The sequence below is a fragment of the Schistocerca nitens genome, chromosome 2, assembly GCF_023898315.1.
Source record: "Schistocerca nitens isolate TAMUIC-IGC-003100 chromosome 2, iqSchNite1.1, whole genome shotgun sequence".
In the NCBI taxonomy this organism is placed as follows: Eukaryota; Metazoa; Arthropoda; class Insecta; order Orthoptera; family Acrididae; genus Schistocerca; species Schistocerca nitens.
Genome location: NC_064615.1, coordinates 761,408,791 through 761,430,114, shown reverse-complemented (window position 1 = coordinate 761,430,114; position 21,324 = coordinate 761,408,791). Strand labels below are relative to the sequence as shown.

Sequence of the window (21,324 nt, the reverse complement as noted above, 5' to 3'; positions counted from 1 at the left end):
CTTAGAGCTACTTAAACCTAACTAACGTATGGACATCACACACATCCATGCCCGAGGCAGGACTCGAATCTGCGACCGTAGCGGTCGCGCAGCTCTAGACTGTAGCGCCTAGAACCGCTCGGCCACTCCGGCCGGCTCTCCGTTAGAGCTCGCTCCATTCTACTTGTTGAGAGGACCTCAAAGGCACACATACCGAGACTATATAACGCGTCTGCAGTGATTCACCAGGAAATTTTAGATCACATGGGATACCTTCCCATATGCTCTGTCATCTCTTTCTACCTTTTATCAATTTTTTTATCTGCATATATCAGATAGTCCTAAAGATTTCTGAAATATGATATAATATTCAATTTTTTTTTAGCCTTGTAATTTTAGCCGCTACTAGTTTTTCCACCGATAAGATGCAGTGTTAACTCTCAGGTAGAAGGAACGGGATTCAGAACACCGTGTGACCGCCCTGATTTATGTTTCTCGTGATTCTCATAAATTGATTAGGGCAAATCCCCGAATATTTCCGTCCAAAAAGACACTACAGATCACATTCCAATTGTGAACTTCTCCTCCATTTTTAACAACGGTATGTAAACCTTAAGCGTCCTTCCTTTTATTTTTTTCTACTGCGAAATTAACTGTTTCCGGATTCCTCAACACGTCATATTAACTCGTCCCTTCATCTAACTACAATTTTTGTGCTAATAAACAATTTGTAGAGCATTCTAAACCGAGAAAATGCAGCACACCCACACTGATTGAGATTTTATCTAGATTTCTTTACTAAAGTATTCTTTTTAGTATTTCTTCTCTTTGTATTTTATGTTAATCACAATATTCAACTACATAGCACACTGAACTTCTTTAATGCCAATTACATAGTGAAGTTCTTCATACAGCCAGAAGCAAATTTAAGACTTTGCTCAATCCATAGTCTCAAGTCGTTTAACAGTACATCCTGCCAGAAGCAGGAGGAGGATAGGTTTATTAACATCCAACAGGAATGACCTCATGTAGTTTGCGCCGAACCAATATCTGACAGTGCCGGCCGCTGTGGCCGAGCTGTTCTAGGCGCTTCAGTCTGCTCCGGTCGCAGGTTCGAATCCTGCCTCGGGCATGGATGTGTGTGATGTCCTTAGGTTAGTTAGGTCTAAATAGTTCTAAGTCGAGGGGACTGACGACCTCAGATGTTAAGTCCCACAGTGCTTAGAGCCATTTGAACCAATATCTGACAGTAAACTTGAAACAACCAAATGTCCATCTCTCATGTTATAAAATATGAGATACTTCGGAAACCCAAGGCAGGAGTTACTGCTGCCCTTTTTATCAATCCTACTTAACTACACTGCATGTCAGATTCCTCTGACAGCTAAACGATAATCTCATGTTAGCTTTCCCCTCCAGCTGATCTGTACAGTTCTTGTTAGTTGTCTCAGGTCATGTTCACGAGAAGTCATACTGGAATATTTCAGCATCTTCAATGGACTGAATGTTTAGTCATTTCTCGTAATGGTGAATCTCGGTGGGATAAAGTCGTCCGTGAAGAACCCAGTCTGCTTGTCTGAATAATACAGACCGGTGCAGTCAGGCAGCCATAAGATGGTTCTGCTCTGGTAGTGCTTTCTTCCCTCTATCTTCTGAATGATTCGATGAGGACCGTCACTAATTCCTCTCTTGTAGCAACCTCTTCATTTCAGAGTAGTAGCTGCACACTAAGTCCTCAATTACTTGTTGTATGTATTCCAGCCTCTTGTCTTACGTCACAATGTTTACCCTCCACAGCCCCCTGTGGTACCATGGAGGTGATTACTTGATGTCTAACCATATGTCCTACCATCGTGTCGCTTCTTTTTGTTAGCGTTTTCCATATGATCCTTTCTTCACCGACTCTGCGGAGCGTCCTCCTACCTCATCTTCGCAGTCCACCAAATTTTCAACATCCCACCATATCATCAATTCTCAAATGCTTTGATTCTCTTCTTTCCCGGAGTTCCCACAGTCCATGCTTCACTACCATGCAATGTTGTGCTGATGTACATTTTCAGAAATTGCTTTCTCAAATTAAGATCTATGTTTGAAACCAATAGACTTCTATTGGCCAGGTATGTCCGCTCTGCTTGTGCTAGTGTGCTTCTTACATGCTCCTCGCTTTGTCCATCATGTGTTATTTTGCTTCCAAGATAACGGAACTCCTCGCCTCCGTTAACTCCGGTGTCACCAACTTTCTTACGCTTATCGTTAATTTCTTCTACTCCTCATTACTTTTCGTGTTTCTTCCGTCTACTATCAATCTATAATGTGTGCTTATTAAACTGTTCATTCCATTCAAGAAATAGCGTAATTCTTCTCCCTCTAACTGAGTAGAGCAAGGTCACCTTTTACCCACAATTTTAATGCCAGTCTTGCAACTATATTTTATTCTCGCCTTTGTCTCATTGGTGTATAATAGGTTGAATTGTAGGCTCGAGTGGCGGAGCTATTGTATTCTAACGGCTCTTTCCAGAGCACACTGATGTCTCGAGCAACCGCACAGACGGAGACATTTTAAGACAGTGTCCACAGCGGGTCAATTGTAGCATCATTCACAATACATCAGTTATCCATCACTCAGTGGAGGCTTTGTAGCCCACATATCATCAAGCCATTGACAAACAGAATTTTGACTTACTCTCTTTGATAGCTGCCATGAAATAACCGTAGTGACAGACTTATAATTGCATTTCAGCAACACACAGCACATGCGTGAATAGCAATGGCGATGTCCTCGAGAGCTAAACGCTATGATAGTACCAAGGAAATTCAGCCAGCTGCAGTTAGTAGGCAGCGACACCACCGGAGATTGTCGAAGTCCAAAGTAATCAATTGTTTTGCCGACAGTGGAAGAGTGCTACAGATGTTACCAAAATGATTTTGAGTATCGAAGAGCAGCTGGTGTGATCACGATTGGAGATACTTTTTATTAGAAGACTACATGGGAATGGCACCTTTGAGCCAATTAGTACGCAGCCCACCTGAAGAAAAGGAAAGTGTCCACTATTCTTGCGTAAATAGTTTATAACCTAGATAATCCATCCGCTATCCGCGTGTCTTCCAGAAACTTCACATGATGAGTGCACAGTTTCTAGGTGTATAATCTGAAGCGCTACAAGTTACGTTGATACCCTCCCACCACTTTGCCAAATTTCAGGGCTATATTGGACATTGTTATTAGGAACAATTACAATGGGGCAGGACAGTTCCCGTAGATAAATTACATTTGCAATGAGCAGACCCAGAATGACGTAGTGAGAACTGTCAACATGTCAGCATACTCAGAAGATACTGGAAGCTGACAATTGCTCAGAACATGTTGACTCTGTCACAGCAGGTATAGCGATGAATGCGAGACCTCCAGTCGACACTTAGAGTGAGGTGCACATGTCGAAACACTGTCCTCGCAATCGGGAGGATGACGGTTAAAATGCCCGTTCAGCAATCCAGATCTACGATACTGCAGTGCCTGTTTTGTTAAGAGAAACGATGCAATGCTCCGTCGGACATGCATGAGCGCGAAGGAACATTAAGTCGTTCCTCTTAACAAAACAGGCACTGCAGTATCGTACTTATCCGCCGATACCAGGCAGCGACTTCCTCTCACCTGTAAGAGATCTACATAGTGCGTGTAAGAGTACAGGTTGTGCCACACGAACGACGACACAGGGAAGTTTGGGTCTCGCCGTAGGTCGTGCACGGATAACCTAAGCAGTTAAGGCGACCGCTCTCGTAAAGTGGGAAATCCACGTTCGATTCCCGGTTCGGAACAAATTTTCAGTGTCGTTAATCCCTTACACACTTGATGTCGTTCGTATTCGCAACTGCGAATGTATTTCCTGTAACCCAGATTTAGATTTTTTTCCATACTTTCCCTAATTCACTTAAAACATATGCTGGTACCTTTGAAGACGAAAGAAGTGATTTATCTACCTGTCCGTCCCTAAACCGAGCTTTTGTTCAGTCCCTAGCGACCCATAAGTTCCTTCTTCCAAACGATTTTCCACAACACAGTTGGTCACAGGAAAACAGCATTTTATCGATACAACTGACATATTCAACGTTTCCGTGATGGAGTGGGCCACGGATCCATTCATAACTCATGCGATCGTCCATACCAGCGCGACACTGGTGACAGAGAGAACGCCTTGCGAATCGAGTGTCCTTCGTACTCACGTGACTCGAATATCGAAAAGCACGTGGAAGCCGCTGTCGGCCTCGTGTCGCGCAGTGGCTGCCACCATCTGGCTTTCCCAGGGACTAAAAGTTCGGACTGTGCCCCTGAGGACTACAATTCACACAGGCACAGATTGCGATTGCTCTGAGTGTGGCTACACCGCTCTCCCGGTCGTTAAGATGGTTTTCTTTGACAGGAGCCGCTACTATTCGGTCGAGTAGCTCCTCAATTGGCATCACGAGGCTAAGTGCACCCCGAAAAATGGAAACAGCGCATGGCGGCCCGGATGGTCACCCATCCAAGTGAGAATTTTAATGAATGCTAGAGGATATTTGTCTAGTGGATTCTGTAAGCCGTGAATTCTGCTGTTGTGTGGCTTTGAGATACTGTTGCTATGTGAAGTTAAGCGGTAAATTTTTTACCAGTGGGGATAATATTGCTGTACATGATTTCCAGCATCATTCAAAAGCGTGTCAGATGTTCCTGTAATCTATCTTATTTCTTACTTTTAGACAAATCATTCCATAAAATATTTGAACGTTTTCTTTTCTTTATTAATGGCTCTGAATGAGAAGGCTTGCTAAACAATGTGTATCGATGTGAGGGAGCGTAAAGTGTCTAAAGCACAGATTCTAAATTTCTCTTTAATCCTTGCACGCATTGTTCATCAGTAATCGTCGTAGCAAGTTCCGAGAGAAACTGGCCCCTATCCATCCAAGAAAATTCTTCTGATTATGTATTCATGTGATGAAGTAAAAGCAGGTTGTTTGGATACTGCTGCAAGCAACTACATCAATAGTTTGCCGGTAGCAGGTGCCAATGACAGTGGTCTTAAAATAGTGAGTGGGTAACATTTCGTCCTCGAAGGTAGTTACACCAAACGTTTTCTATATGTAAAACCACGTCATGTAAGAAATAGCAGTCACTGGCGTTTAGACCACGAAAGCAATGGTCTTCGTCTGGGTCTACAGCGAGATAACTTTTATCTTCTTCATAAGACAGTTTTTAATTTTTTTAAAACACACAAGCATAATGTGAACTTTATAAAGGCTGACAGCTACATTAAACGAGACGTAGATCTTCTTTTTACGTCATGAAGGGGTCACAAACTAAGAAGAAAAAATGGTTCAAATGGCTCTGAGCACTATGGGACTTAACTTCTGAGGTCATCAGTCCCCTAGAACTTAGAATTACTTAAACCTAACTAACCTAAGGACAGCACACACATCCATGCCCGAGGCAGGATTCGAACCTGCGACCGTAGCGGTCGCGCGGTTCCAGACTGTAGCGCCTAGAACCGGTCGGACACACCGGCCGGCAACTAAGAAGAATTTTCGGCCGCTCACGCCTTCCTTTATATGAAGGATGAACTGGAACTCCGCTGACAAAGTTTCGGAGTTTATTCGGGTATACTGTCTGAGTATTTTGGTATTAGAGACCTGTGGTATGAGGTGGCTCATTGCAGAGTAATTGCATATCATTTGATTTATTACCTCTATTTACCTTTATTTCTATATTGAATCGAAAAATTGCATAGAAATTATATGCACACACTGTAAACATCGACGGTAGTCTTTATGTATCTTATTTGGAAACGAACCTGTCACGTCTATTCATACACCTACTATTGAAAAGAGAAATGCCTAATTTACTTTTCATTCTCAAGCTTGCATTCAGTACTGCTCAGTTTTTTCTCTGATTTGTTGTTCCGCTTGTGTTATTTGTACGTTAAAATTCGCCGTACACTCTGGCGTGATCATGAAGGGGGGGGGCAAAATTTTGAACAATACGTGTGAGGGAGCAGTTCAGCATTTGTTACCTACTGTACTGGACTCTGACAGAACAGATTGAACTCACAGTGATGAAAGTGTACGTCTTTTGTCTCATGGTTGTTGTATTACTGCATATTTTCAGCAATACGTTTTGGTGGTTGCGTATTACAAGCATTTCCACTGCTCTGAAGGCATTTTAACAGAAACGTAATAGGAATAAAAACTGGAATAAATCATGATTACATTGTTACTGTTAACGGATTTTAAAAGGGCAGCATAGTCATCACGTACTGTAAAAACTTTATGCTTATAAAATCCGCTGTTGCAATGTCATTATCAAGTCGAGTAGTTGTGATCCAGCACAGGCCAAAACTTTAAAAAAATCTTTTGACGTGTAGTGAAGTACTGCACTTGGTAATGGCCACGAGACGAAATTCTAACAGTAGACTTGATGAAGAAACTGATTTTTACACTCAACAGCTGTCATCTACACCTACATCTATATGGGTACTTTTCAAATCACAATTAAGTACCTGACAAAGTGTTCATCGAACCACCTTCACAATAATTCTCTGTTATTCCAGTCTCGGACAGAGCGTGTTAGAAACGAAAACCTGCATCTTTACGTGTGAGCTCTGATTTCCCTTATTTTGTTATGATGATCGTTTCTCCCTACGTAAGTCGGCGTCGGCGTCAAATTCGGAGGAGAAAGTTGGTGACTGAAATTTCGTGAGAAGATTCCGCCACAACGAAAAGCGCCTTTGTTTTAATGATGACTACCCCAAATCCTGTATCGTTTCAGTGACACTCTCTCCTCTATTTTCCGTGCTGCTATCCTTTCAACTTTCTCGATGTACTCCGTTAATCCTATCTGGTAAGGATCGCAGACCGTGCAGCAGTACTCGAGAAGAGGATGGACAAGCGTAGTGTAGGCAGTTTCTTTAGCAGATCTGTTACATTTTCTAAGTGTTCTGCCAATAAAATGCAGTCTTTGGTTTGCATTCCCCACAGCATTTTCTATGTGTCCTTTCCAATATAAGTATATAGTAACTGTAATTCTCAGGTGTTTAGTTGAATCTAGGGCCTTTAGATTTGACTGATTTATCGCGTAACAGAAGTTTAACGGATTCCTTTTAGCACTCGTGTAGATGACCTCACAGTTTTCACCATTTAGAATCAACTGCCAATTTTCGCGTCATACAGATATCTTTCCTAAATCGTTTTGCAAATTGTTTTGATCTTCTGATGACTTTCCACACGATAAACAACAGCATCATCTGCAAACTACTTAAGATGGATTCCGAGATTGTCTCCTAAATCGTTTATATAAATAAGGAGCAGCAGAGGGCATATAGCACTACCTTGGGAAACGGCAGAAATCACTTCTGTTTTACTCGCTGGCTTTTCGTTAGTTACTACTAACTGTGATCCCTCTGACAGGAAAGTCGGCCGTTGTGGACGAGCGATTCTCGGCGCTTCAGTCCGGAACCTAGCTGCTGCTACGGTCGCAGGTTCGAATCCTCCCTCGGGCATGGATGTACGTGATGTCCTTAGGTTAGTTAGGTTTAAGTAGTTCCAAGTCTAGGGGAGCGATGACCTCAGATGTGAAGTCCCATAGTGCTCAACGCCATTTGAACAATTTTTTTTTAATCATTCTGACAGGAAATCACGAATCCAGTCACATAAGTGAGACGATATTCCGTAAGAATGCAATTTCACTACAAGCCACTTTTGTGGTACAGTGTCGAAAGCCTTCTGTAAATCTAGAAATCCCTAGTCGATAGCACTCAACACTTCGCGTGTGTAAAGGCAAGTTCTGTTTCACAATAACGATGTTTTCTAAACCCATGTTGACTGTGTGTCAATAGACCGTTCTCTTCGAGGTATTTCATGATGCCCATTATGTCTTTTAAAAGTTTTCGCATGACCCTGAGTCCCAGCTACAAAAATCTATTGCGCCCCGATCCACCGGAGGTCACAGGTCCGTTGCAGCAAACTATCCCTGAACAACTGCGACATCTTTTCGTTATAGCTTGGGCCCAGGCAGCACTGTTTTATTAGGCACTAGCGCTAGGTTGGTGCTTAACTCTGTGTGTGGTGTGTGTGTGGAGCAGGGCCGACATGACGACGTACCGCATCGATGTGGGCCTGCGGCTGCCCAGCATAGAGACGACGGGCCGGTACGACGTGTCGGGCAACATCCTGCTGTTCCCCGTGCGCAGCCGCGGCGAGTTCTGGGCCGGCTTCTGTGAGTACTCCACGGCCGCGCCTGCCCTCTCACAGGTAACACAAGCGGTGGCGGGCGCACCCGCTGTGTACTAAACGCATGTCCTCCTAACTTCTCTATTCACCTGCCGCACGAGGTAAGCAAAAATCCTATACTTATCACTTATCTTCTTACTCATAACTGAACCAATTTCTCTAAGTGAGTCTGCGAACATTGTGGATTTTTGAGAACAAAGTCGTCTGCGCCGCTTAATATACTTACGTTAATTTCGATTGCCATCTTCGCATCAACTAGAACGTAGACCTCGTAAAACAAAGTCCATCAGTGTTGCTTGTCAAGCACAGATTTTATGACAGCTGGCACTGTTTTACAAGTGATAATTTCTAGTGGATCTGATGATGGCCTCCGAAACGTCGAATAACTACACATATATTAAGTGATCAAGACAGCTTCGTTCGAAAAAAAAAATCTTCATCACTACTGCTATAAACGTAAAAATTAATGACCACGACATCTGCCTGAAAGGAAGCTAGACTGATCATTGATGATGGTTATAATCAAAGTGCAGCTACCGACAGAGGTCCAGTTTGGGCTGTAATTATCGTACGGAACTGAATCTTGGTAGATATTCTGATGTGTAAATGTGGAACCGATTTATGCTGAAAGAAAAATTACTTCCAATTTTGGCCACTAGGTGTAAGTGACGCTGTGAATGCAAAAACACGTGTAGAAATTCTTCCACATGTAATGGATTAGGAACGCGATGTGAGCAGAAACGGTGAAACAAGTGACAAAAGTTCTATATTTCGACATAATTGTCGTAAGTAGTGTGACCATAACACAACTTGAATGTTTGACACTACAATAGTGCAGCCGTAGTCACAGTACATAAATTTTTTCTAAAAGAAAAAAGGGGTTACATTACCGGTTTCAACGAACTACGTCGTCACTCTCAAATGTAAAACATCAGTCGCCTCGGTCTCATTATTTCTCGTAATTGTTGTTTGATGTATGGTCGTAATTCCCATTATACATTCTCCAACTGATGTTGTACATTTGAAAATGACAACGTAATTTGTTGAAACCGATAATGTAACCCTTTTTTTAAGAAAAATTTTATATACTGTGACTATTGCTGCACTATTGTAATGTCAAATAAACATTCAAGTGAGAAAGGCATAATGCTGATTTTATAATTAACCGTCGTTTACACAATTTGTTCAGTATGATCGTCGGAGACGTCGACGGGATGCTGCATCCGTAAAACGACGTAATCGACTGTTTCTGGCATCAGTTCCGGTGGAATCTGAGCAACGTTTTCCTGTTTACTGGCCTCGAGATCAGGTATAGACCGACCGTGTTCATAGTGAGGGTGTTTTTAGATGTACCCAGAGTCAAAAGTCACGTGGATTCAGATCAGGTGATCTTGCAGGCCGTTCATTTGGAAAATCTCTGCAAATAACACGTTCGTGGATGGTTGCATTAAGCAGATATTTCACTGAGCAAGCGACATCTTGCATGAAAAGAGTGGCTTCCACACAACTGCGCTCTTCGAAAGCAGGAATTGTACCAGACAGGTTCTCTAGGTACGTTCTCTTCAAAGAAGAATGGATCGAGAATAAAGGTGCTTGTGAATCCGCATTACAGAACCACACACGGTGAGTGCAATAGTTCTTCGTGCACAACATACGTTTTAACAGTACCTCATTTCGGCAGTTCTGTGTATTCACTGCAACCTGTGCTGTAAAATGTGTCTCGTCACTCCATAGAATATTGCCAGCCACATGTCATCAACTGCCATCCGTGCCAGAAACCGAAGAGCAAAGTGAGAACGTTACTGCGGATCACGAGGTTCCAGTTGCTGCTCCGTCTGGCTCCTGTGCCGGTACCAGTGGAAAATAGACCACAAAACTTTCCGCACCGTTGACCTTAGGGTGGAAAATTCACGTGACACTGCACGAGCACTAGCATTGCCTGGGGCACGTGCTGCGTGGTCAGTTACAGCAACAACCATCTCGTCAATAACTGCCACCGGGATAAGACGCGCCGGCCGGAGTGGCCGAGCGGTTCTAGGCGCTACAGTCCGGAACCGCGCGACCGCTACGGTCGCAGGTTCGAATCCTGCCTCGGGCATGGATGTGTGTGATGTCCTTCGGTTAGTTAGGTTTAAGTAGTTCTAAGTTCTAGGGGACTCATGACCTCAGCAGTTGAGTCCCATAGTGCTCAGAGCCATTTGAACCATTTTTGGATAAGACGCCTTCCTCTTAAAGGTGTCACACCAAGCTCACCCCTGTTTTCCAATTTCATTATCATCTTCTTTAAACCATTTACTGACTTCGGGCTTCTCCTCAGACACTTCGCTCGGTGAGATTCTCTCAGCGCAATGTTGTTGTCGCTGCAGTTCATGTAAAACAGTTTCACTAGCAGCGCATTGTCTCTCTCTTCTCGATAGCCATACTCTTCCCTCACACTACGGCTTCTCAGATGACAGCGTGGATGTCATACGGTGTACAACACCAGACTGGTATCTAGTGGTCACTATTGTAATTGTCGTTTTTTTCGGCTTAAATCGGTTCCACGTTGACGCAGTAGCATATCTATCAAGTTTAGTTGTCATACGATAATTGCAACCCATACTTTACCCCCTGAGTATCTACACTTTAGTTGTAATCATCTGCTAGTGTTCAGGTTTCTCACGAGGCTGCTTCTGCCCCATAGACTTGATTGCTAGCTACAGTGATCGAAATGGACGAACGACGGGACAGATTTGAGCTTGAAACAGCAGTAATTTTATCCATGATATTATAGTTAGCGTAAGGAGGGCTACGCGTGAAGCGTTCTGTGAAACTGAAATCACAAGTATATGATTGAGATATTAAAACTGAAGTCAGATAGATACAGGGAGAAAGAGGGGAAAGTAAGAAAAGAGAACCTTCTGAAATTTTACAAAACACCGTTTCTCCCAGTTTTAATGTTTGAAATAGAAACCTAAATAACAAGAAAAATGGAGTCGATAACAGAGTATGGAGTGATGTTTCTAAGACATGTAGCAGGATACACAAAATAAGATCGAAAACGAAATCAGCGTGCCGGGTAAAACTGTGAGGGACGGGAAAAACCCACCGTGGTACAACAACAAAGTTAGGAAAATACTGCGAAAGCAGAGAGCTTCACTCCAAGTTCAAACGCAGCCAAAACCTCTCAGACAAACAGAAGCTAAACGATGTCAAAGTTAGCGTAAGGAGGGCTATGCGTGAAGCGTTCAGTGAATTCGAAAGTAAAATTCTATGCACCGACTTGACAGAAAATCCTAGGAAGTTCTGGTGTTACGTTAAATCAGTAAGTGGCTCGAAACAGCATATCCAGACACTCCGGGATGATGATGGCATTGAAACAGAAGATGACACGCGTAAAGCTGAAATACTAAACACCTTTTTCCAAAGCTGTTTCACAGAGGAAGACCGCACTGCAGTTCCTTCTCTAAATCCTCGCACAAACGAAAAAATGTCTGACATCGAAATAAGGAATAGGAAATAAGGAATAGAAAAGCAACTGGAATCACTCAACAGAGGAAAGTCCACTGGACCTGACGGGATACCAATTCGATTCTACACAGAGTACGCGAAAGAACTTGCCTCCCTTCTAACAGCCGTGTACCGCAAGTCTCTAGAGGAACGGAGGGTTCCAAATGATTGGAAAAGAGCACAGGTAGTCTCAGTCTTCAAGAAGGGTCGTCGAGCAGATGCGCAAAACTATAGACCTATATCTCTGACGTCGATCTGTTGTAGAATTTTAGAACATGTTTTTTGCTCGAGTATCATGTCGTTTTTGGAAACCCAGAATCTACTATGTAGGAATCAACATGGATTCCGGAAACAGCGATCGTGTGAGACCAAACTCGCTTTATTTGTTCATGAGACCCAGAAAATATTAGATACAGGCTCCCAGGTAGATGCTATTTTTCTTGACTTCCGGAAGTCGTTCGTTAGCACACTGGACTCGCATTCGGGAGGACGACGGTTCAATCCCGTCTCCAGCCATCCTGATTTAGGTTTTCCGTGATTTCCCTAAATCGTTTCAGGCAAATGCCGGGATGGTTCCTTTGAAAGGGCACGGCCGATTTCCTTCCCCATAAACGCACATAAATGGCAAGTTAGTATTCTTACTATGGTTTCCACTCATTTCAACTAACGATTCTGCTTTACAGGACTCCAGTTTCCTCTAACATTACAGTGTGACAGTCAGTAAAGCACAAAGACAATCATACCAGTGTAATAAAGTGAATTTAAATGAATAGTGTTCCTCGCACGGACAGCTATGCCTAGTATGTTCGCTTGTTCGATAGCCGCAAAACTTTTTCGTTTCTACCCCCAGAATCAAAACACCCAATTTAATTTATCACATTATACTTTCAATAAATTAGACACTATACAAATGAGATGATTAATTGCATCGTTTTCCAATTCAAAAAACAAAAGGATAAAATAGACCAAGTGGTGCGGGTACAGGGAAGAGAAATAGGATTAATATCTCTAAATGAAAATAATAGAAGAATATAGAATGAAATGGAAACAGCACGTCGGTAGGATGTAGGACGACAGACTATTGTAAATCATAACGCAAATCAACAGGACTAAGAAACATAAGGAGACGTAAAACCAGATAGCAGCACTTCGACTAATCTTTGCAAGGAGGGGTAATAGGCTAAGCGTAATACGCATAGGACATGATGATGATGGAGACAGCATTCGTCACTAACACTGTAGTTTGCTTAGGTAATGTTTATAGGCAGTGTAAATGTTGCAGATTCTAAGAGATTCTATGTTATTTGTGAGCTAAGAGACATGCAGAGTCACCTGGAGGAAACGAAGACATCTGTTATATTTTTCTCTTTCGTTTCAGTGTTTTGATAGAGTCAGTGGAAGCGACTCGGGAACAATGACGCTCCCTACGGTAAGAAAGTCTTAGTGGCGCTATGGTTTCTAAGGTTGGCCACTTTGAAATGAATGATTCGACATGTTAAGGTGCACCACGGGATTGTGCTGATGTTCCTATGAACAGTTAAATTTATGGCGATACGCATCGGTTAACTCGAGAATTATCACTTATCATGAACAGTCAAGTACTACGCGTACCCGGTACCACCGTAAAGCTTAGTTTAAGTGAAATCTAAGCCTGTCTCTGCCATCTTGCTACCCGATAGCTTATCGAAAAGTAGTGTCGGGGTACAGTGGCTTGTATCAGTATCAGAATGAGAGAGGAAAGGTGGAGCCTTGATCACAAAGCAACAACAGACAAAGATTAGATTGTGTAGCACACCTTATCGAGAAAGTTGGTAATCATAGGTCCTTAGAAAAGAAGACATTAGCACAGAGTAGCAGAAATGGAGGTCAGCATCGAAGCATTCCAATAGCTAACGTCCCAGGAAACATTTGATTGGTTACCAAACGTCGTCAATATTCATCAGAAAAAGCAAGCGTTTCTAAAAATTAAATCATATAATCTCTGACTTCTTGCTGTGTAAACCGCTTCACTGAGCATTAATCACTTAAAAATTTAGCATACGGTAGTTTCTGCATTTTTTATGCTGTTGGAAATGAAGCTAATGAAAAACACTTTATTTTCAGACGACATTGCAGCAGTTGTGAGGGTGTTTGGCAAAGAGGTTACCACCGACGGGGAGAAATTCATGCGCATAGACAAGCTGCTCGTTGACTTCAACTTGTCAAAGAGTAGATTTCGTGTCAAGGATTTCCTCAACACTGGCAATGTTCTCGGTAAGCATCATGGAGAAAACTACCAAATTTTTAACACGATTTTGTTTTCATAGGTCAGGTGTGGCGGGCAGATATGCATGTTATAAATCAAGTAACATGAAAAATATATAAGTTGTTCACGAAAACCTAATTTTTCTGTAATTAGTTACTAATGAGCATTTACAAAGTATTCAGATAAGTTCTTGTAAACTTCTGAGACAAACAAAGAGAAAGCAGCTCGTCTTTTAAAGAAAAACATTTTTTATTAATTGCATTATTTTCATTTATGACCTTTCTAAGCACAATTAGTTTATAGCAGATTAATAACAGTTCATTGTTGATTCAGCCTACAGGTGTTGCTTTAGGCAGATGGCTTCTGTTATTAAGTTCTATTTTCACTCACTCCCATCCTTGACGCTTCTCCTCCGTGATAGATTCTATACAACACGATGAATGAACGTATGAATTAGTATACTGCACGAAATGTTACTGTATCCTTGAGCAATTCACTGATGAGATATGAGCTAGTCCAGAGCGATTAACAGTTCATTCTATAAGTAAGGTTTACTTGTGCCACTTATGTAAAGTTACTTTAATGTTTGTTTGAGAGAACTCTGTTTTTAAAATAAGACATTGATCATTCCTTAACATTTAGTTTACCCTGTTTCCCATCCAATTAGATCTGTGTAATTAGTAATTCTGTGTACAAAACAGTACGGAAAAATTCGCCTCATGGGCTACACCTTCACCATTTCGTTCCCTTATTTCGAAGTAGGTTATCCCTGTCACTGTGAGAGAGAATTTCGTTTGTAACATGTCTGCCCTGGAACTGACGTCTTACATACTTTCCTCCTTCTACGTAAGCGTATGCAAGGCCCAATCAGGTTAACGAATTAGTAAACAGTGTCCATAGAAAGACTTTTAGCCTGGGCGACACTGCATTTTCCGTAGCCTACGTAGTTAGAGCTTGGTCGCGAAAACATATTGCCTGTTTCAGGTAACATAGTTGACTTGGAGTTCCGCTGTTCTATACTGTGGTTCACTGTCGTGCTGCGAGTTTTGTTGCAACTGCAGTCAGCAGAAACATCGTAGGTCCCCATCGAAATAGTCATATCCGACGTGACCATCGTTATCAGTTACGTAACGGTCGTCGCTTTAATTATACTAACCATTGTTTGTCAACACAGACAACCCACTCACTAAAGCCGATTTCTCTGAAACAGTGTTCTCAGAAACAGCTCAGCCGATATCAGAAACTCTGATAAAGTAGAAGTGGTGTCCGCTGTGTCAGAAGCTTCGAATGACAAAAACAACGTGTCCCCGTAGTGCTGACGCGAGGCCGTGCTAAGATCGAGGCAGATCACTAAATATATTATAAATGGAAGTCCTTGTGAGACACTGCATTTTTTTGTTCTTAAGACCCAGCTACGTTTGGTTACTGTTGACTAGCGTCGACAGGTTTCTTTATCCTGCTGCATTACATTATAGCTCTTCTGATAATATAGGAACTTGTTTTTTTGTAGAATTAAATAATTTTAATCAAAAAAATTCGCTCTTACTGCCATTCAGTTTTTTTTAAATGCAGTGCTGTAGGTAACAGCCGTCTCTGTCGTTCAGTATTGTTATTGTGTTTACCTAGATAATGTGCCTTCTTAAGTGATATCATTTCCGCCTGTTATCCAAATAAATGTTAACATGTTTCAGCACCTTTGTGCTATCGTTACTGAGGATTCTTTATTGAGCTCTCACACTTCTCAATTTTTCTACGTTATTGGATAGTGCAGGACCCTCTTCAGACTACTTGATATTGGTACCTTGTCATAGTTAGTGGAGAAATATCCTTTCTCGGCTGCGTACTCATCTGTCAATCACCTAACTAATGAGGAGGTACTGAATAGAATTTGGGAGAAGAGGAATTTGTGGCACAACTTGACTAGAAGAAGGGATCGGTTATTGGGACACGTTCTGAGGCATCAAGGGATCATCAATTTAGCATTGGAGGGAAGTGCAGAGGGTAAAAATCGTAGAGGGAGACCAAGGAATGAATACACTAAGCAGATTCAGAAGGATATAAGTTGCAGTAGTTACTCGGAGATTAAGAAGCTTGCACAGGATAGAGTAGCATGGAGAGCTGCATCAAACCAGTGTCTGGACTGAAGACCACAACAACAACAAAGTAGCGGAAGTCAAATTTTTATATAACTAATTGGAATTTTATTCGCACGTCTATACTTAGTTCTAACTTGAACACTAACCAGATTTTAGTACTTACGTGAACGCTACGAGGAAAAGAGTAAGAAAGGGAGAAGAGGAATCAGAAAGTTAAAGACACAAATTAGAGAAATGATTACTTTATTTTTCAATTTAACGGTACAATACTTCAGTACAAATTATATTTTTCGTATATATCCTTTCAACACTCGCTAAATAATCCTGTTCGCTACGTCATGTTCGTACAGTACGATGACAAGAACATGGAGAATAGCGCGAAGGGGACCAACGGGCTTAACGTCCCCATCCGATGGACGGATCACCAGTAACATTGTCACAAGCCCTCACCTCATGAGACACGGCGGGTATTTTGGATGTTGATCCACGACGTTGGCGCAAAGTTTGATGATCAGGAACTTTTCAGCCCCTTTCCTACTGTTTATTGGTGGTGCCAATTTTTTCCCCCACCAAGTTTCGTATTGGCTAGCTGCAAGTCGAGTGCCACCTCAAAGGCGTGGGTAAGCGACTCCTGCGGAAACGGGTTGCTGGGGCAAAAAAGATCGTTTGTGTATCGGTACTTTACGTCATAATTGTTGATTGAAGCTGTAGGGGAAGTTAAATCATATCACAAAGAGTAACAAAAATTTCGAACGTAACATTCCACGAAAGTGTGCTGAAAAGTAATGCCTTCGAATTTTTTATGTGTTAAACTCTTAAAGCATTTTAATATATAATTTTAATCCATGAAGGATCGAACTCTACTTTCTGCAACATATAACTGACCACGCATAAAAACTGGTTGCCTTAGTAAGGTACCACCTTTTTTGGTTGCTTATCCCTGTGACATATGAATGGTAATTGCAAATGCAGAAATAGTTGGGAATTATTTTCTTTGAAACTCAAAAGGTAAAATAGTACCGGAATTAATCACATTTACACACGGAATCAAAATTCGCATTTTTCCAGCTAAAACTTGGCAATCAATGGCGTTATTATACAAATATTTAACATACTTTTTGGTCCCATTAACCGATCCTTCTCTTGTATTTTTATTTCTAATAAGAAGAAACTGGTCTTTAGTTAGGAAAAATGTGTTCGTCGTCAAGATGACTATTTAGGAGGAATGATTGTGTAGACATGAAGAATAAAGACGTAGAATGTTAATAACTTTTTGTTTATTCAGTAGGCTTCAAGAGTTTTCACATAAAAAAATCGGAGGCATTATTTATGAGCACGCACTCGTGGGAAGCTACCTTCGAAGTTTTTGTTACTCTTTGCGATGTTATTCAACTTCTCTTACAGCCTGAGTCCATAATTATGGTGTAAAGCACGGACATATAAATATCCTTTTTATTTCTCCAGCAACCCGCCTCCGTAGCGGTCGCTTACACACGCCTGTGAAGTGGTGCTCGACTTGCAGGTAGTTAGTTGGAAACGTGGTGAAAAAAAATTTCAAAAACAGGAAGGTGGGTGAGTAGCTCCTAATCGTCAAATTTGGCAAACGTCGTGGATCAACATCCAAAACTCTCCGCAATGTCTGATGAAGTGAGGGCTTGTGACTGTTGATGATGACCTGTCCATTGGACGGGGAGGACAAGACGGGTGGTCCCCTTGGCGCTACTCGAGAGGCGTAGGACATGTGCCGATGCTGGGTTTCACCTTCTCCCCCCTTTTTTTTCATCGTACACTATGAACGTGACACAGTTTTACATAGGTACCCCTGACAGACATTTACACTCATAAACATCAGGTACAATTCCTATATGTCGCGTAGAAAGGGACCATTATCCACAGAGGAAGAAAAGCAAAACAATGGAAAATCCTGGATGGAATGTTACAACATTATGAAATTAAATTCTCTGCCAGGGTTTCGACTACCTCTCGTCTTGCCCTGAGATGAGAAATGTCTTACCCACTATACTTCCCACCCTTCACACACTGGTATTCTGCCATCCACCAGAGCTACACAACATACTCGTCCATCCCTACACAACCCCTGCTCGCAGCCTCTTACCTCATGGTTCATATCCCTGTAATAAGAGTTAGAGGCAAGGCCTGTCCCATTCATCCTCCCATCACCACCTACTCCAGTCCGATCACAAACATCACCTATCCAATCAAAGGCAGGGCTACCTGTGAAACACAAGCAAAGTGGCAACCACTGTGCTGCATTCTATGTGGGTGTCACAACCAAGCTGTCTGTTCACATGAACGGCCACTGACAAACTGCAGCTAAGGAACAACTGGACCACACTGTTGCTGAACACGCCGCCAAACAAGACATATATCATTTCAATAAATGCTTCATAGTCTGTGCCATATGGATCCTTCCAGCCAACACCAGCTTTCTGAATTGCGCATTTGGGAAATCTCTCTGCAATATATCCTACGTTCCTGTAACTCTCCTGACCTCAACCTTCAATAGTCACCCATCTAGCCCCTTCCCTGTTCACAGTCCAGCACTACACAGCCCTCTGTTCCACGAATGCACTCAGTTTGTTTTGTTTACTTCTCTCGTTTTCCACTACCTCCCCCCCCCCCCCCCAACCACTCACCCCGCTCCTCTGCTCGCCATCTAACCTAACCTCTCGACTGCACCTAGCTGCCCTACCCACTCTCCACATTTTCCTTACACAATACGAGCAGCACTCCACTGTTCCCCACCCCTACCCTGCTCCCCCCCCCCCTCGCAACCCCAACCTCGTTCTTACCCACACCCAGTTGCCTCTCCCATCATGCACTGCTGCTGCTGCTCGTCATGTGGCTTCAGTTGACAAAGGCCTTGTTGGCAAAAAGCTTATTTTGTGTCAGTCTTTTTGTTGTGCCTATCTGTGACTCAGCACCTCTGCTATACGGTGAGTAGCATCTATCCTTCCATAATACTGAGGAAAAAAAACCTTTCGAGATAGGTGGCTGAACAACACCTTGGGGTCTCCCAGACAACAATTCCACATGACTGTTTCTTTCTCTAGCATATGTTCTAGTTTGTTTCAGTATGTTGTTGGTGGTAAATTTTCGGCTTTTTTTACACTCAGGGGAGGCGATGAACCAGTTCCTGAACCAGAATGCCAATGAGATCATCAAGGAAATGAAGCCGGCGGCGGCGCAGAGCATCAGCAGGCACTTCAAGGAGTACCTCAATGTGGCGCTGCTGCGCGTGCCTATCAGGGTATGGCTACGCGACCAGTAGCCAACCAGTGCAGTGCAGGGGCCTTCGCTCGATGACGTCATTAGCACTTGGGGCGTTCGGCGAGGACCAAGCGTCCAAAGTGCTTCACTGCACGAACACTATGTCAGAGACTGTTGCCGAGTGCGAAACTCAAGTGCTGCCAGGCTGTGACTTCCTATACAGCGTCGTGGGCTCCAGGGAACGCCCTCAAAGCTGTCGGACGTTGCTGGTGGAGTGCTTATGTGATCTCGATCAAAAGTTGGACAGTTCAACTTCGTTCACTACTGCAACATCCTGCTTGGAAAAATCCAAATTACAAGAATCTTCCTTTGTATCTCCTAGTAAAATGTGTCAACATGGTATATCTCATACACTCTTTAGACACTAAGAACAATGTCGTCAGCTCGTAACTATAGTTTCAAGGAAAGTGTTGTTATCTAGTAGTACCACCTTACAAAGTTAATGATTAGCTAATCTTGGAAGTACATATCAGATTAAGCCTTATTTTCTGTTTGTAACAATTGGTAAAATATTTGTTCTCAACAAAAAGGGAAGTAATGAAAAAAGCTACTACATCGACATTTGGACAGAAATATACAGAGTTTGTAAGTAAATGCTATTTGTGTAATTATTTTAATATCAAGAAAGCCGTTCGAGTTCGCATTCATATGTATATATTCAGGATTTCTCATTATAAGTGCCTTACGACTCAGTACTAGGATAAATCAAGTTTGCTCCATTACTTGCAAGCGATCTGTTACTCGTTTTATATTTCACTTGCAGACCAAATCGTAATGTCTAACTTTCAATACAAATTATTTTTTGTAAATGTCTGAGAAAGCTCATATAGCTGCCAGGATTGTTGCCTGCAGTGAAAGAAATTTTGTTAATGAAATACGTACAAAGTACAATAAAGATATTATCGTATCTTCTTTCGTCATTTTGTGTGTTATTAATTGAAAAACTTTTGCTGCAAATAGTTCCTTAATTTAAAGTTTTAACCCAATAATAAGATGAGCAGCTAGTGACAATCACAACTTTACACAAAAAGAAAATTGAAGATGACTGATGGAAAATCATTTGTATGTCTTCATTTTATCCATATGTCCAGGTTATATAAGCATGTTTTCACACGACTGTAATCTAAGTGCTACGAAGACAAACGCATAAAATAAGACGTTTACTTCCAGATCATTAAAATTCTTTTTTACTTTGTTGTTCCCCAGCATTAGGATAGTGATACGCCAACATTTCAGTATTTCAGTTTACATATGAAACAGTCATGAGTATTATTATTTGCATTATAATACACTTGCTTTTTTAATGCTATACAAATTTGCATTCAGTACATCACTTCATCAAAGTGTCACATATTTTCCACTGCGTGTTGGCAGTAGTTGGCATTATTAGCAGAAAGTGACAGGAATTTGGTACCGGTGAGTTTGACAAATAATACAGACTTTTTTGGTTTCTTCAAGTGCTATTTTGCTTGGGTCAAATGATCGACTTTTTTGCCCACAATGAGAGGTCGAACTTTCCTCTGTGTGGAACCTTGTCCATAGACATTACTACCCCTGATACTAATAGTAATACTGTCCATAAAAACCAAATTAACACTCTGTGTGTTGGCTGAGAAGAGCCATTGTAAATGGGAAACTGCCGTCATCCACTGTGCTGAGTGCCAAATTGGTTTGTGTGAGCGGTACAGCATGCTTTTCTAGAAAATCGAGAAACTGCCATGTTCATTTAAGTGTTTATGAAGCTAACACATCATATTTGATGCTTATCGTATACTTCCACGTTAGGAAAATATACAGTCTAAATGACCACATTAAAGATCTCTCCAAAATGGATCATGTTTATACAGTTTTGTGGTCTAAAGTAGCGAAAAATGTGATGTTGGCCATACATCAACACGATATCGACCTGTTCCGCCATTAGCCGGCCGAAGTGGCCGTGCGGTTAAAGGCGCTGCAGTCTGGAACCGC

The 21,324-nt window shown here is 42.0% G+C and overlaps 1 protein-coding gene across 1 annotated transcript in view; it reads left to right on the top strand.

Moving 5' to 3' along the window:
- The window catches only part of LOC126236989 (circadian clock-controlled protein daywake-like), a 122,144-nt gene extending 101,875 nt beyond the window's left edge, over positions 1-20,269 (top strand). Inside the window, exons 4-6 of the mRNA XM_049946714.1 lie at positions 8,088-8,221; positions 13,828-13,977; positions 19,203-20,269. Of these exons, the coding sequence (XP_049802671.1) occupies positions 8,088-8,221; positions 13,828-13,977; positions 19,203-19,357 (439 nt within the window). The 3' untranslated portion in view covers positions 19,358-20,269. The remainder of the gene's footprint in view (positions 1-8,087; positions 8,222-13,827; positions 13,978-19,202) is intronic.
- The last annotated feature ends 1,055 nt before the right edge of the window (positions 20,270-21,324 follow it).